This window comes from Mobula birostris, chromosome 9, assembly GCF_030028105.1.
Source record: "Mobula birostris isolate sMobBir1 chromosome 9, sMobBir1.hap1, whole genome shotgun sequence".
NCBI lineage: Eukaryota > Metazoa > Chordata > Chondrichthyes > Myliobatiformes > Myliobatidae > Mobula > Mobula birostris.
In genome coordinates, this window is record NC_092378.1 from 43,585,969 (window position 1) to 43,601,873 (window position 15,905).

Below are 15,905 nucleotides of genomic sequence, written 5' to 3' on the forward strand. Positions count from 1 at the left end.
TTATGTTTGGACTTCTATCAGTTTGGGGCTCTGATATTGTTAAGTTCGTACCCACAAGTATTTGAAGAGTTCATAAACAACACACACAAAAGCCGGTCATCCAGCACCTATGGAGAGGAATGAACAGATGATGTTTCAGGCGAAGACCCATCAAAATGTTGCTCAAGATTTCCAGCACCTGATCAATCTCTTGTGTTTAGGGTTTAGTTTGTTTAAAGTTTGGTTTACCTCTTTTTATAAAAATCCTTCAAAGTTCTGAGAGAATTTTTATTTTGGTTTATCTCAATGAAACAAAGTATTATGTGAAATTAGATAGCTACTTCTGTTCGGTTTGGGTGTGTTACTGGATGCCTGATGGGATATCTGCATTTTTAATTCTATTTTAAGTGACCCATTTTAACTTGTCTCCATTTAATGGAGCTTTACCAAAATGGAAAAAAAAATGTAATCACTGAATAGTTTTGGTTAGCTCATGGAATCAAATCATTATTTGTTGCCCCTTTTTAAGCAAGGTAACATGTGACTACTACAGTTGAGCACCCTTTATCTGAAAATCTAAAAACCTCCAAAATCCAAAATATTTTTGAGCGCTAACATGACGCCACAAATGGAAAATTCCACAAGGTGCTGGGAAAGTTGCCAGGCGAAGCACGGGTCTCTGCACACCACAGACCTTTCTGAGAAGTGGCCGCACATACCCTGAGAGGTGCCCTGTTGGCACCAGTTTGTTTCAGCAGTTATCATAGCCAGACCTTCGTGCATCGTTCACGGTGATTACCATATGTTGTGTGCTGATTCTCTGTGAAGTTATTGCTGAAAATCAAAAAGGCCTTCAGTTTCCCCTATGGGTAATAGTGTGAAAAGAAAAAGATAAAGCATTTATATTTATCTACAGCACAGGAAGTCAAGTTGTTGGAGAAACTGGACAGTGGTGTAAGTGTGATGCATCTGACAGTGTTGGAACGATCATCTGAAGAAACAGAAGGACAAACTGTTAAAGTTCTGTGCTGAAAGTAATGAACAGAAGTTAATGAAAAATAGAAAAGCACCCCATAAAGTGAAAAATGAATGGATTTGTCAGCATCAGAGTAAGCATATGCTACTTAATGGTATGCTGATTATGAAACAAGCAAAGATCTATCACGACAAACTGAAAATTGAAGGTAATTGTGAGCATTCAGTAGACTACTTGCAGAAATTTAAAAAAAACCATGGCATTAAATTTTTAAAGATTTGTGGAGATAAAATGCCTGCTGATCATGTAACAGCAGAGAAACTGAAGGGCTAGAACAGCGTACATTCATAGCAGAACAAGAAATCATGTCAGTTTATAAAATCAAAGAAAGATTGCTATGATAAAAACCCTTGTTAATGAGGAAGACTACACTGGAAAAAACATTTTTAAAAAGTCATCCAGCACAGTGCCTTCTCATCCTGAAAGCATCTGCTTCCAGGTCTGTCTACTGCTTCTCATGTTCCACCTCACATAGATGTCAACGATGATTAACCCTCTCCCTCATATTGAGGAAGATTGAAGCATCGAGGCGAATGTGAAGGAGGTCCGCGGTTGCCCTCAACCGAGACCATGGGTGTGACGGTGGTTGGCAGTGTTTGGACCCTACGTGGCGGTTGCTCTTCATGGAAGCACTGAGTTTGTTCGGCCGCTCTCCTCGAATGTTGATGGGAGGATGTTTTCAATATTCTGAGACTTATGTGATTATTGAACTCTATGTTGGTCTCCTACAGTTTTCGGTAGGTTTTTTTGTTGCCGATTGGCAGGTGGGTGATCTGTTAGTTTTTGTATGTGAGAGAGGGGTTTTTGGTGCTATTGTTGCTGTTGTTTTCTGCGAGATTTGAAGTTATTGCTGCTGGGGTTTTTTTTGCGAGAGAGGGGGTTGGGGTTTTTGATGTTCAAGCTGCCGTTTTTTTGTGTGAGGGAGGGGTTGGGGGGGTTGGGGGTTTGTGAGTTTTGTTTATTTTTCTTTTTTTGTTAAGGTAGGGGGAGTTGATGTCTTTTCTTTCAACAACCCCCATGATTTTTCTGTGTTTCATGGTTATCTGGAGAAGACGAATATCAGAGTTTTATTGTACATGCATATTTTGACAATAGAATGAACCTTTTGAACCTTTGAACCTTTGTTGTAATCGGATTTCATGTTTAGACTTGGGTCCCATCCCCAAGCTATCTCATTATACCGGTGCAACTATTCCAAAATCCAAAGAAATCTGAAACACTTCCAGCCCCAGTCATTTTTGATAAGGGGTGCCAAATGGTACCTAGATTCTGTCGTGATCTCGAAGAAGGTGGAATTTTTAGTGTTTCTTTGTGAACTGGCTCAAAAAGCATCCGTGATGGAGAAGAGCTGGTGTTCTGTGATGAACCAACAATTAATAATATTACACACCGTCATGCTCATCAACACTCAACACCATTCAGCTCCACCATTACATCATGGCTGATCCCAGATCCCACTCAACCCCATACACCTACTTTCTTGCCATATCCTTTGAGTTGAATTGCCTTTATTTCTTTCATCCTTCACATACATGAGGAGTAAAGATCTTTACGTTATGTCTCCGTCTAAATGTGCAATGTGAATTTATAGGAATTTGGAATAAGTAGTATGTGTAACAGGACAGTCAAAATGTGTATAAGATGATGAGGGGCATTGATCGTGTGGATAGTCGGAGGCTTTTTCCCAGGGCTGAAATGGCTAACACGAGGGGACATAGTTTTAAGGTGCTTGGAAATAGGTACCGAGGGGTTGTTTTTCACACAGAGAGTGGTGGGTGCGTGGAATGCATGGCCGACAGCAGTGGTGGAAGTGGAAACAATAGGGTCTTTTAAGAGCCTCTCAGATAGGTACATGGAGCTTAGAAACATAGAGGGGTATGTGCTAGGGAAATTCTAGGCAGTTTCTGGAATAGGTTACATGGTCAGCACAACATTGTGGGCTGAAGGGCCTGTAATGTGCTGTAAATTTCTATATTCTATGTCCTAATATAGCATAGAAATACAATTGTATCAGCATAAATTAATCAGTCTGATGGCCTGGTGGAAGAAGCTGCCCTGGAGCCTGTTGGTCCTGGTTTTTATGCTGTGATACCATTTCTCTGATAGTAGCAACTGGAACAGTTTGTGGTTGGGGTGACTCGGGTCCTTAATGATCCTTTGGGCCCTTTTTACCTGCCTCTGTAAATGTCCTGAATAGTGGGAAGTGCACATATACGCATGCACTGGGCTGTCCGCTCCACTCTCTGCAGAGCCCTGCGATTGAGGAAATTACACTTCCCATACCAGCCAGTGATGCAGGCAGTCAGGATGTTCCCAATTGTGCCCCTGTAGAAAGTCCTTAAGATTTGGGGACTCATGCCAAACTTGTTCAGCCATCTGAGGGGAAAGAGGTGCTGTTGTGCTTTTTTCACCACACAGCCGGTATGTACAAACCACGTGAGATCCTCGGTGATGTTTATGCCGAGGAACTTAAAGCTGTTCACCCTCTCAACCCCAGATCCTTTGAAGCCCTGACTGATCAGGAAATGATCAACTTCTGCCTTAAATATATGCCCTCCACCACAATCTTTGGCAGAGCATTCCACAGATTTACTACTCTCTGGCTAAAAATATTCTTCCTTACATCTGTACTAAAGGGTCACCCCTCAACTTTAAGACTGTGCCCTCTAGTTCTGGATACCTCAACTAGAGGAAACATCCTTTCCACTTTCACCTTATCTAGTCCTTTCAACATTTGGTAAGTTCCAATGAGATCCACCCCCCCCCTGCATTCTTCTACATTCCAGTGAGTACAGACCCAAAGCTGCCAAACACTCCTCAAACGTTAATCTCATTCATTCCCGGAATTATCCTCATGAAAGTTCCTCTGGACTCTCTCCAATGACAACACATCCTTTCTAAGATAAGGGGTCCAAAACTGTTGACAATACTCCAAGTGTGGCCTAACTTGTCACAGTCTGGTCCATTGACTGCTCATTTCAGTTAATTTCCTTTTCCCCGTGTTCTACAGGGCTCTTTGATTAGGGCACCTGATTTTCATCCGAACCAGCAGCATAAAAACTCCGGCTTACATCTACTCAGTGCTGGTCCGTCTCCTGAGCAGGGCGGCAATGCACGTTCCGGGCCGCCGAGAATACTGGACTCTAAGTTGCTTCGGTGCCTGGGGTTGCTTTGTGAATTCTGTCGTTTTCGTGTCCAACTGAATTTAGCCAGCCATTTGCCGCTACTCTGAGTCAAGATACGAATTCTGTCATTCTCATGTCCAGCTGAGGATTGCAGGCCGTTTGCCGTTACTCTGAGCCAAGATAGGAATTGACTATCTTTGTTTGGTTTTGTCGTCCCGTGTCCAAGTTCGAGTCCCAGCTCCGCATCCGAGTTCGAGTCCCAGCTCCGTGTCTGAGTCTGAGTCCAAGTCTAGGCTCTGTGTCCGCATCCGAGTCCAAGTCCAGGTTCCGCATCCGAGTCCAAGTCCAGGTTCCGCATCCGAGTCCAAGTCCAGGTTCCGCGTCCGAGTCCAAGTCCAGGTTCCGCGTCCGAGTCCAAGTCCAGGTTCCGCGTCCGAGTCCAAGTCCAGGTTCCGTGTCCGAGTCCAAGTCCAGGTTCTGTGTCCAAGTCCAAGTCCAGGCTCCTCCGGTTTGTTGTCCAATGTTTACTTCCATTTAAGCATCTAATCCTCGCTCTCCGGTCTTCCTGGCAACTATTAATAAAATACACTTCTGTTAATGCTACCTCCGTGTCTGTGTCCTGCACTTGGGTCTGCTCCCAATGCCCTTGTAACATGACTAGTGTTTTATAAAGCTTCAGCATTATCTTCTTGTTTTTGTATTCTATTCCCCTTAAGCTAAATGCCAACATTGCATATGCCTTCTTTACCACAGACTCAACCTGTGAATTAACCTTCTGGGAGTCTTGTATGAGGACTTCTAAGTCCCTTCGTACCTTTGATGTTTGAATGTGCCTCTCTAAGAGTCTTTTAAATGTTCATAATGTATCAGCATCTACCACAAACCCTGGCAGTGTGTTCCAGGCAATTACACTCTCTGAGTAATAAAAACTACCTCTAATATCTCCTCTAAATTTTCCTCCACTCACCTTAAATAGATCACCTTTGGTATTAGCCATTGCCATTCAGGGAAAAAGTTGCTGACTGTCCAAACTATTGATGCCTCTTATCATCTTATACTTCTCTATCGAGTCGCCTTTCATTCTCCTTCATTCCAAAGGGAAAAGTCCTGTTTGCTCACCCTTTTCTCACAAGATGTTCTAATCTAGACAGCAGCTTGGCAAATCTCCTCTGCCCTCTTTCTAAATCTTTCACCTCCTTCGTATAATGAGGCAACCAAAACTGAACACAACACTCCAAGTATAATCGATAGATAGATAGATATACTTTATTAATCCCGAGGGAAACTTGGTTTTGTTACAGCTGCACCAACCAAGAATAGAGCGTAAATATAGCAATACAAAACCCCCCAACAATCAAACAACAAAATGCAAACTATGCCAGATGGAAAATAAGTCCAGGACCAGTCTATTGGCTCAGGCTGTCTGACCCTCCACGGGAGGAGCTGCACGTCTGATGGCCCCAGGCAGGAACGACCTCCCGTGCCGCCAAGTGTTGTGTCACGGTGGAATGTGGCCGAAGTCCAACAGTAAAAAGTTCAATATCCAGTCTGCAAACACGTTCCTCGATCGTAATATGCCCCGGATTGCACCATCCGTTGATAACCAGATCAGTAAGCACCTAACTCCTTTACGCTTACCGCTCTCAGTGCACTTCCGGTCAGCTGGAACGGTATTACCCACCGAACTCCTCTTCTCCAAAATTCTCTGTTGTCTTGACCCGGTCCTCTTTCCTCAGCTTTGTGATCCCCCTCTGCATCCTTTGTGTGTTTTCCTCCGGATTTCAGCAGGGGTGTCCGCCGCTGTGTTCGCTAAACCGACCGGTATTTACTGTTCCGTGGAATACACAATGTGACCTTGCTTCTGTCCCATGTGTCGGGATGTAAACATTTCCAGCGCTAAAGAAAACCCAAATAAAACTCTCTCTACCAGCATGTTAGAGAGGGTGCAGCTTCAACGTGTTACCGTGAGAGAAAAAACATTACAAAAAATAAGGTAAATTAAAAAGTAAGAAGAAGAAAGTTAAGAATAGATTGGAACGGCTGTACCAGGCTGCATGCACGACCGGCGCATCTAACCAGAGTTTAATAGAGCCTCAACATTACCTCGGAGTTCTTGAACTCAATCCTCAAATAATGAAGCCCAACATGCCAGATGCCTTTTTAAAAACCCTATCAGCTTACCTGGCAACATTGGGAGATCTGTGGATGTGAGCTGCAAGATCTCTCTGTTCCTCCGTGCTGCTAAGAATTCTGCCATTAACCTTGTCGTCTGCCTGAAGGTAGCATGTTGGTTAGCACAATGCTTTACAGTACAGCAACTGTACTGGGTTCAATTCCCACTGCTCCCTGTAAGGTGTTTGTACATTCTCCCTGTAACCGTGTGGGTTTTCTCTGGGTGCTCTGATTTCTTCCCACAGTCCAAAGACATACCAGTTGGTAGGTTAATTGGTCATTGTAAATTGTCCCAAAATAGGGTGGCATTAAACTGGGGGATTTACTGGGTGGTGTGGCTTGAAGGACCAGATGGCCTACTCCATGCTGTATCTGAATTCAAAAAAAAAGTTTCGACCTTCCAAAACGTATCACTTCACACTTTTCTGGTTTGAATTTCATCTGCCACTTCTCAGTTCAGCTATGCATCCTGTCTATGTCCCTTTGTAATCTACAACAACCTTCTGTGGTATACACATTACCAAGATTTGTGCCATTTGCAAACTTACTAACCCACCCTTACACTTTCTCACACAAATCATTGATAGAAATCACAAAGAGCAGGGGTCCCAGAACAGATCCCTGCAGAACACTATTAGTCACCGACCTCCATCTACTACCATCCTCTGCCTTCTGTATTCGTGCTGCCAAATTTCTGTGGATCCCATGCCTCATGACTTTCTGAATGAGCCTTCCATGGGGAATCTTGTCAAATGTCTTACTTACATCCATCATTCTACCTTTGTTTTGTCATCTTCTCAAAAAAGTCAGAGGCTTGTGAGGCATGACCTGCCCCTCACAAAGCCATGCTGACTATCCCTAATAAGAGCTGATTTCTCCAAATGCTCATATATCCTGCCCATAAGAATCCTCTCAAATTGTTTTCCCAGTACTGATATAAGACTCACTGGTCTATAATTCCCAGGATTATTCCTGATACCCTTCCTGAATAAAGAAACAACAATTTTTCATCCTCTAATTGGGTGCCATAGTGGTTACTGCAACACTGTTACAGCTCAGACGTTCCAGAGTTTGGAGTTCAATTCCGGCACCATTCTGTAATGAGCCTTTGTATATCCTTCCTATGAGTTTCCTCCCTCAGTCCAAAGACATACTGGGTAGGTTAATTGGCCATTGTAAAATTGTCCTGTGATTAGGTTAAGGTTAATCGGGTTTGTCGCGGGTTGCTGGGGCGGTGTGGCTCGAAGGGCTGGAAGAGTCTGCTCTACACTTTATCACTAAATAAATAATTAATCCTCTGATACCATTCCTATGGTCAAGATCATCCTCAACGCCCTTGCAATCTCTTTCCTCACTTCCCATAGTAACATAGGGTATATTCTGTCCGGCCCCGGGGACTTAACTACCCTAATGTTTGTCAACAGCTCTGTTTCCTCTTTATTATCTTCAACATGTTCCAGCACATTAGTTTGCTCTACTCTAACCTCACATTCATTAAGGTCTCTCTCACTGGTGAATACTGAAGCAAAGTATTCATTAAGGACCTCTCCTATATCCTCTAAATCTGGGCATATTTGCCCCATTTAGCACTGATTACTGCCCTTACTCTAGTAATCCTCCTGTTCTTCATGTTTGTATAGAATGCCGAGGTTTTCCTTAATCCTACTTGCCAAGGCCTTCTCATGTCTCTTCAAGACTCATTGTTTACAATGCAGGACAGACTGCAGTTCCAAATAATATTTGGACACAGGTGCCTAGATCTTTCGACAATTAAATCATCATTAAATTCTGCCAGGAGTTAAGGAAATGTTCCATCAGAAAACTGTGCTTGTGCTGAAATTTCCTGGGAATTTTACTTGCTTAACCTGCTGTAAAGAAGAAATCAAGATAAAAAAAATATATACAGTCAAGGAAAGAGCAAAGAGCAAAATTCCTTAGGTCCATTGTTGTTTATCATTCATATTTATGAGTTAGATGATAATGTGGTAAACTGGATCAGCGATTTTGTGGATGACACCAATATTGGAGGTGTAGTGGGTAGACAGTGAGAAACTTGCACTGTGATCTTGATCAGATGAGAAAATGGGTTGAAAAGATGTCAGATGGTGGGCCAGATGGTGGCGCAATGACATCAGCGCTGGACCCGGGAGCGGAGGTTCCCGGGTTCAAAGCTAGTCAGGTCCGCTCCCGTGTACGCTTTCCATCCATGCCGGGCTGAGTGTTGAGATCGCAACTCATCCTTATAAAATTTAAGGGAAATACTGCAAAAATGTCTGTGTGAGGCGTGGCGCGCCACACAGTCTCTCTCTCTCTCTCGCTCCGCACCTTGTAAAAAGCCATGAAAAGAACATCACGGACGCACGCACGGACACGCAGACGCACATGCCCAGACCCACGCACACGCACAGGCTCGCACGCACACAGGCACACGCCAAAAAAAAAAGAAAAAATGTCATATGGAATTTTAATACAGACAAGTGTGAGGAGTTGCACTTTGGAAGGACAAACATGGGTCAGACTTACACAGTGAATAGTGGGACTCTAAGGTGTAGCACGAGACCTGGAAATATAGATCCATAATTCTTTGAAAGTGGCATCATGGGTAGATAGTGTCATAAAGAGAGCTTTTGGCACATTGGCCTTCTTAAATCAGGGCATTGAACACAAGAGTTGGGATATTATGTTGAAGTTGTATAAGACATTGGTGAGACTGAATTTGGGGTGTTGTGAGCCGTTCTGGTCACCTACCTACAGGAGAGATATCAATAAGCTTGAAGGAGTGCAGAGAAATTTACAAGGATGTTGCCGGGTCTTGAGGACCTGTGTTATAGGGAGAGGTTGAATAGGTTATGACTTTATTCTCTGGAGCTCAGGAGAATGAGGGGAGATCTTATACAGGTTTATAAAATTATGAAGGTGTATATATCGGGTAAGTGCATACAAGCTTTTTCCCATCAGGTTGGGTGAGATTAGAGCTAGGAATCATAGGTTTAGTATGAAAGGTGAGGTACTTATGGGATCTGAGGAGCACCTTTGTCGCTCAGAGGGTGATAAGTGTTGAACAAGCTGCCAGCAGAAGTAGTAGATGTGGGCTCAGTCGTAACATTTAAACGAACTTTGATTAGGATCATGGATGCGATTTTTATGGATGGCTATGGACTAGGTGCAGGGAGATGAGACGAGGCAGAAGACTGGGTCAACATGAACTATGCCGGCCAAATAGCTTCTTTCTGTGCTGTAGTGCCTTATGGCTTTATTTATAGATGCATGTTAAATTCTGAAACTATCAAATTGTCATCTATGCCTATTAAGATGAGCATATGTTAAAAAAGGAAAAGAATCATGGAAGCTTTTTGACTTTTGAAGTAAATAAGTTTTAATTAGTATCATGAACATGGAGGCCAGGTAGGTTTCGTATGCAATGGTAAGTGCCATGGAGTGTGCTGTCAGGGATGGCGGTGGAGGAAAATATATTAGGGACATTTAAGAGACTCTTAGATGGGCACATGGATAACATAAAAATGGCAGGCTGTATGGGAGGGAAAGATTAGATTGAGTTTGAGTAGGTTAAAAGACTGGCACAACATTGTGAACTGGAGGACATGCACTGTGTTGTTCTGTTCTATGTTGTATATATTAACACAGTTTGTTTTCGCCACATAAAAAATACCTGACATTTAGTGCAATAAATACCTCAGCCTTTCTAAGTATTCTCATACTAACTAACTGAATTCCTAACTTTCAACATATCAATGATATTGCTTCCAAAATCTCCACATTCTCTATGGGCAATCTTTGCATTGTAAGTGTTGGGGGAGTCAGAGCAATTGGTCTGTACTTCCCTACAGCAATTCAGCAGTTGCAGCCCAGCATCAAATCACTTACAACAACTTTGGGATCTCCATGCTTGTATTTGCTATGTTGGAGATATTTATGAAATAAAACCCAAAAACACTAGAACCATTCTCTCCCCATGTCTGTTGCTTGATCTGCTAACTATTTCCATTAGTTTTTGTTCTTTATTTCAGATTTCCAGCATTTGTGCTATTTTGCTTTTGGATGCTAGTCATTATTATAGATTTATACTGCAGAGAAGTTTGAATCAAGTTCTTTGTACTGTTTTGAAAACTTCTTCTAGTCTTATGTTGCTTTATAAGTTTACTGTATGTTCTTTTTGTGCTATTTAATTACCCTAAATTCACCTTTGTGAATAATGCAGATGTTGTTACTTTTATTAACAGATGCCCAAGATTACTATCATCATCATTGTTCTGAGTGTATTGGGAGCATCAGTGCTGATGATAACAGGCATTGTCCTTATATTCAAGAAATATGTTTGTGGAGGAAGGTAAGCAGTAGTAGAAATTTGTAATTGAATAGGTTTGCTTTAAGGTGTTTATAATGTAAAATAATTGAAATTCCCTCTGTTGTGCAGTATTTCAGAAATAACCTTTCGTGAGTAAAAGTGTTTGCATCCTCATAACTAATGAAGAGTTAAATCTTTTGTCTCTCTTGGTTGATTAATCAGCATTACTTAATCTAGGAGTGCAGAACCTCCTGGTATAATCACCACAGTGCAGTTTCCATACCATGCAGCTTTATAGGATGCTGTCTACAGCACAACTGTAGAATGACATGAATAGAGATGTGCAAAGTCCAGCTCTCTTCAGCCTCCTCAGAAAGTAGAGACATTGATGAGCTTTCTTGTCTGTGTAGGGTGTATTCTAGGACCATGAGAGGTTGTGTCTGATGTACACTCCCAGGAGTTTGAAACTGTTTGCAGTTTCCACTGCTGTGCCACCGACGTAAAGGGGGGTGAGTGGTATGAGTTCTCCTGAAGTCGATAACCATCTCCTTTGTCTTGTTGACATTAGGGAAGAGGTTATTTGCCCGGCACCAGACCTCGAGCTCTTCCACCTCCTCTCTGTAGGCCATCTCATTGTTGTTGGTGATGAGCCCCACCCTTGCCGTGTTATCAGTGAACTTGCCAATGTGACTACTCAGGTGTTTGGCTGTGCTGTCATGTGTGAGCAGAGTGTACAGTAGTGGGATCAGCACAGCCCTGGCGGGGGGGGGCTCCCGTGTTGAGGATGATGGGAAGGGTGGTGTGGTGGTGCACCCTGACTATCTGACATCTGTTTGTTAGGAAGTCCAACACCCTGTGGCTATTCGAGTTACAGTCACCTTCCTGTCGGCTTGAACCAGTCTGTCCATTCTCCTCCAAACTCTCTCATTTACAAGGTGTATGCTTCAGCACCTTTCTGATTGTCTTTTTCCATCCACTTTGTGGTAAAATAAAATATGCAAACCTTCCTCATTTCTACTTCATCTTGAAGCACATCAGGTCTTAGGGTAGCATATTTCTATAATCAATGTGTGTAAAATTACTCAATAGCTGATTTTCTTCTTTTACATAGATCCTTGGTTTATCGTTACTCTGTTCTACAAACCAACACCGATGAAGTCTGTATTGCTGATGGCCTGGATAGTAATAGATCAAACGCACAAAGAACTTACCACGATGATTCTGATGAGGTGAGTGTCCCCAAAATGTGCGAAGGTGTTTGTTGAATCTCTTTCTCTTTTGGTGTTTGTGTTTCGTTTCTTTAGGCTCTTTGATTTGATTTGGTTTATTGGTCCTTTGCATTCATAGCTCAGACATACCTCCTCACTAGTTATCTCATCTCAGTACATGCAAATCCGTAGAAGCAAAGCCCAGTCAGAATAAAATATAAACCTCACACTCCCCCAATGTCATCAAACAATGTAATGGCTATAAGAGAGAAAAAAAAAATAGATGTTTGGATACCTTGCAGGAAAGTAGAAGATTCCAGCAGTTTCATTTATATGCTTCTTTTATTTGATTAGTTTTGTGTGATTCCTCATAAACATCAGCAAGAAGAAAACTGCTGTTGCTGATGGGCCCACTAAAAGTGAAAGCAGACCAGCAGGGACCTGCGCCATACTTACAAAGGCAGAGCATTTGGCAATTTACCTGCACTTGTATGGCTTTTGTCAACATTATGCACAAAGAGTTTAATGTTTTTCATAAAATAGTATTAATATAGAATATAGTATTAATGATAAGACTCTTGGCTGTGTGGATGATCAGAGGGATCTTGGGGTCTGAGTCCATAGGACACTCAAAGCTGCTACGCAGGTTGACTCTATGGTTAAGAAGGCATATGGTGCATTGGGCTTCATCAACCGTGGGATTGAGTTTAAGAGACGAGGGGTAATATTGCAGCTATATAGGACCCTGGTCAGACCCCACTTGGAGTACTGTGCTCAATTCTGGTTGCCTCACTAGGAAGAACGTGGAAACCATAGAAAGGGTGCAGAGGAGATTTACAAGGATGTTGCCTGGATTGGTGAGCATGACTTATGATAACAGGTTGAGTGAACTCGGCCTGTTCTCCTTGGAGTGACGGAGGATGAGAAGTGACCTGATAGAGGTGTACAAGATAATGAGAGGCGTTGATCATGTGGATAGTCAGAGGCTTTTTCCCAGGGCTGAAATGGCTAGCACGAGAGGGTATAGTTTTAAGGTGCTTTGAAGTAGATACAGAGGAGATGTCAGGGGCAAGTTTTTTTTACACAGAGAGTGGTGAGTGCGTGGAATGGGCTGCCAGCGATGGTGGTGGAGGCGAAAATGATAGGGTCTTTTAAGAGATTCTGGATGGCTACATGGAGCTTAGAAAAATAGAGGGCTATGGGTAAAGCCTCGGTAGTTCTACAGTAGGGACATGTTCAGCACAGCTTTGTGGGCTGAAGGGCCTGTACTGTGCTGTATGTTTTCTATGTTTCTATAAGGTTTATTTCTATTTATTTCTTTATTCCACTCAGAAAATCTGATAGGGACTCCTTACACTGGACAGTCAAGAAACACCATTGTGACACGTGTGCAATGGATAATGTAATTTCCCATACAAAAGCATCTTATTACACCACTGAAGGAGAACCAGGATGAAAATATATGTCTTGCTCTTGCTGGACTAGAATGTCTCCAAGGTAAATGAAATACAGGACAACCTTCTTGAGCATTCTTCCCTTCAAGAATGCCTCCCCCAAACAACTCCCCTATAATCAGGACTTTGTATCCACGTCTTCACTTGGGGAAGGTGCCACTTCTGAACTCAGTTTAGCAGAAAGCTGGGTCATTCATTCAGACTACACTGAATCAGTTTCTGGAAATCATCCACAATCACATAAATCTTCAGTTTCCTCTTACAGCAATATATGTGTCTTCTAATTTTATATTCTTTGTTCATAAATTCCTCTTGGTACATCGTACTAAAACTTGAACACTCCAGCATCTTGTCACTGAATGTTTGATTAGCAGATGGTAACACATAAATCTAACAAGTTATTTGAATTGTTTCTCTCTGTGACTCAATCATAATATTTTTATTATCCTAAATGTGCCTTTCTCACACTTCTCTGCAAGATTTAGTTGCTTTAAGCTGAAATGTAACAGCTGGAATTTATAGTGCTGTGATATATGGTGTGGTTCTGATGCTAAATGATATTTTGTTGTCAAATTAACAACCTTATGCTTACAGCTTCAGTGTTTCTTGATCATTCTCACTGATTTCTCAATTCAATTTAAGACTCACCTGGTTTCCCAGGGCACACTAAAGGAGAAAGACCACCTTTTACTGGCAAGAGAAGGGCCCTGATGAGTCCAGAGAGCATGGAGTAGGCTTTACAATGAGACATTGTTGAAGAGGTTGAAACCAGGCAGCAATGGATCTGAACAACTTCTGCTCTTCGCTCAACACCACAGAAGGTTCAGTTACACTTGACGGTGTATATGTTCCCATGCTGCCGGCTGGTGGCGTAGTGGCATCAGCGCTGGACTTCAGGGCGAGAGGTCCTGAGTTCAAGTCCGGCCGGCTCCCCTCCTTTGCACGCTCTCCATCCATGCCTGGGTTGAGTGTCGAGCTAACAACTCAGCCTCGTAAAAAAAAACCTGGAGAGGGATGGGCTCCGCCAGGTTTCAGATGCCCAAGACACACCATACGATGAGCATACCAAAGAGATTGGTGCAAAAAGCTTGTCATGACGGCACCTCAACGACTCCCCCAGGAGTTAAGGGTGCGCGCGCACACACATGCATGCGCACGCGTTCCCATGCTGTGCTTCACCTCTGAGGCAAAGCATGAGTTTTATGAGAACCTCACCAGTATCATCAAGACTACCCCAGCAAGGAACATCCTGTTCTCTTGAGTGACTTCATTTCCAGAATAGGTGGAGATCACGGCCCTATTGTCTAGTTCACTTTACCATGAGCAAGATGGATGAAAGCGGACAGTGACTGCTAGAGTTCTGCACCTATCATAATCTATGTATCACCAACCGTATTTCCAGGCCAAGTTTCAACACAAAGTTTCCTGGAGACGCCCTCACTCCGGACATTGGCACCAGCTGGACTTGATCCTGATCAAGTGCTCCTTCCTTGGCAGTGGGCTTTTCACATGTTCCTCCCATAGTACAAACTATGACACAGACCAGTCACTGGTGTGTTACGAGATCAGACTGCAGTCAAAGAAATTCCATCACACTAAACAAGAAGGGAACCCTTGCACTTGTGTCAGCAAGATATCTCACCCAGACCTGCTGGAGCACTTTGCTAAGTCCTTTGAGAAAGAACTGAGCACCCAGCAGCCTGGAAACTCCGTCACAGAGAAATGGGAGCTTCTGCTGAATACCATCTACAGCACAGCTTTTGGAAGAAGACCTCAAAAGCAAATAAGTGGTTTGAAGCCGGATGCAATGAGATGACCTGTCGTTGAAGCCAAACATGCTGCCCCAGCTCTATGTAAGCGTTCGCCAACTGAGAGGATCCTCTACATTGTGTTTATTGATCTCACCGAGGCATTTGACTTGGTTGGCGGAGACGGGCTCTTTCAGGTCAGGCAAGCTATCCACCAAGGCTGCAGGGCGTGAGCAAATCCTTCCACGATAACATGAAGGAGACTGTGCAGAAGCCCTTTGACATGAGCAGCAGCATTAAGCAAGGGTATGTTCTCACCCTGACAGTTTTTGGGATCTTCTTTCTCCTTCTCTTGAGGCATACATTTGTACTGCAGTAGAGGGGATCTACCTCCACACTAGATCAGATGGCAGGCGTTTTATGCCCGAGGATATGATCAGAGGCATACAGTTTGCTGATGATGCAACGGTCTCAAGCCACACCCTGCAGCACCTTCTGAGCTTGATGGATCACTTCTCCCAGGCCTGCAAGGAATTTGGTCTGACTATCAGCCTGAAAAAGACAAATGTCTTCGGACAAGACATGGAGGCACCACAGGTCAATACCATTGATAACTACAAACTGGATGTTGTTCGTCACTCCACATACCTGGTCATCATCAGTGACAGCCCATCCTTGGATACAGTACTCTAACAAGCACATCAGGAAAGGCTGCGACAACTCTTGCCTGCCTCACCACACGAGTCTGGGAGAACTCTAAACTCTCAGTCAAAGCAAAGATGATAGTGTATAATGCTTGCAGCACAGTGCTGTACAGCAACAAGACCTGGATAACATACACCAAGTCAGAGAGGATGCTCAACACCTTCCACTTAAG

The 15,905-nt window shown here is 43.2% G+C and overlaps 1 protein-coding gene across 1 annotated transcript in view; it reads left to right on the forward strand.

The window, feature by feature from the left end:
- The window catches only part of LOC140202719 (sortilin-like), a 119,433-nt gene that overhangs the window by 95,189 nt on the left and 8,339 nt on the right, over positions 1-15,905 (forward strand). Inside the window, exons 19-20 of the mRNA XM_072267938.1 lie at positions 10,554-10,660; positions 11,730-11,847. Of these exons, the coding sequence (XP_072124039.1) occupies positions 10,554-10,660; positions 11,730-11,847 (225 nt within the window). The remainder of the gene's footprint in view (positions 1-10,553; positions 10,661-11,729; positions 11,848-15,905) is intronic.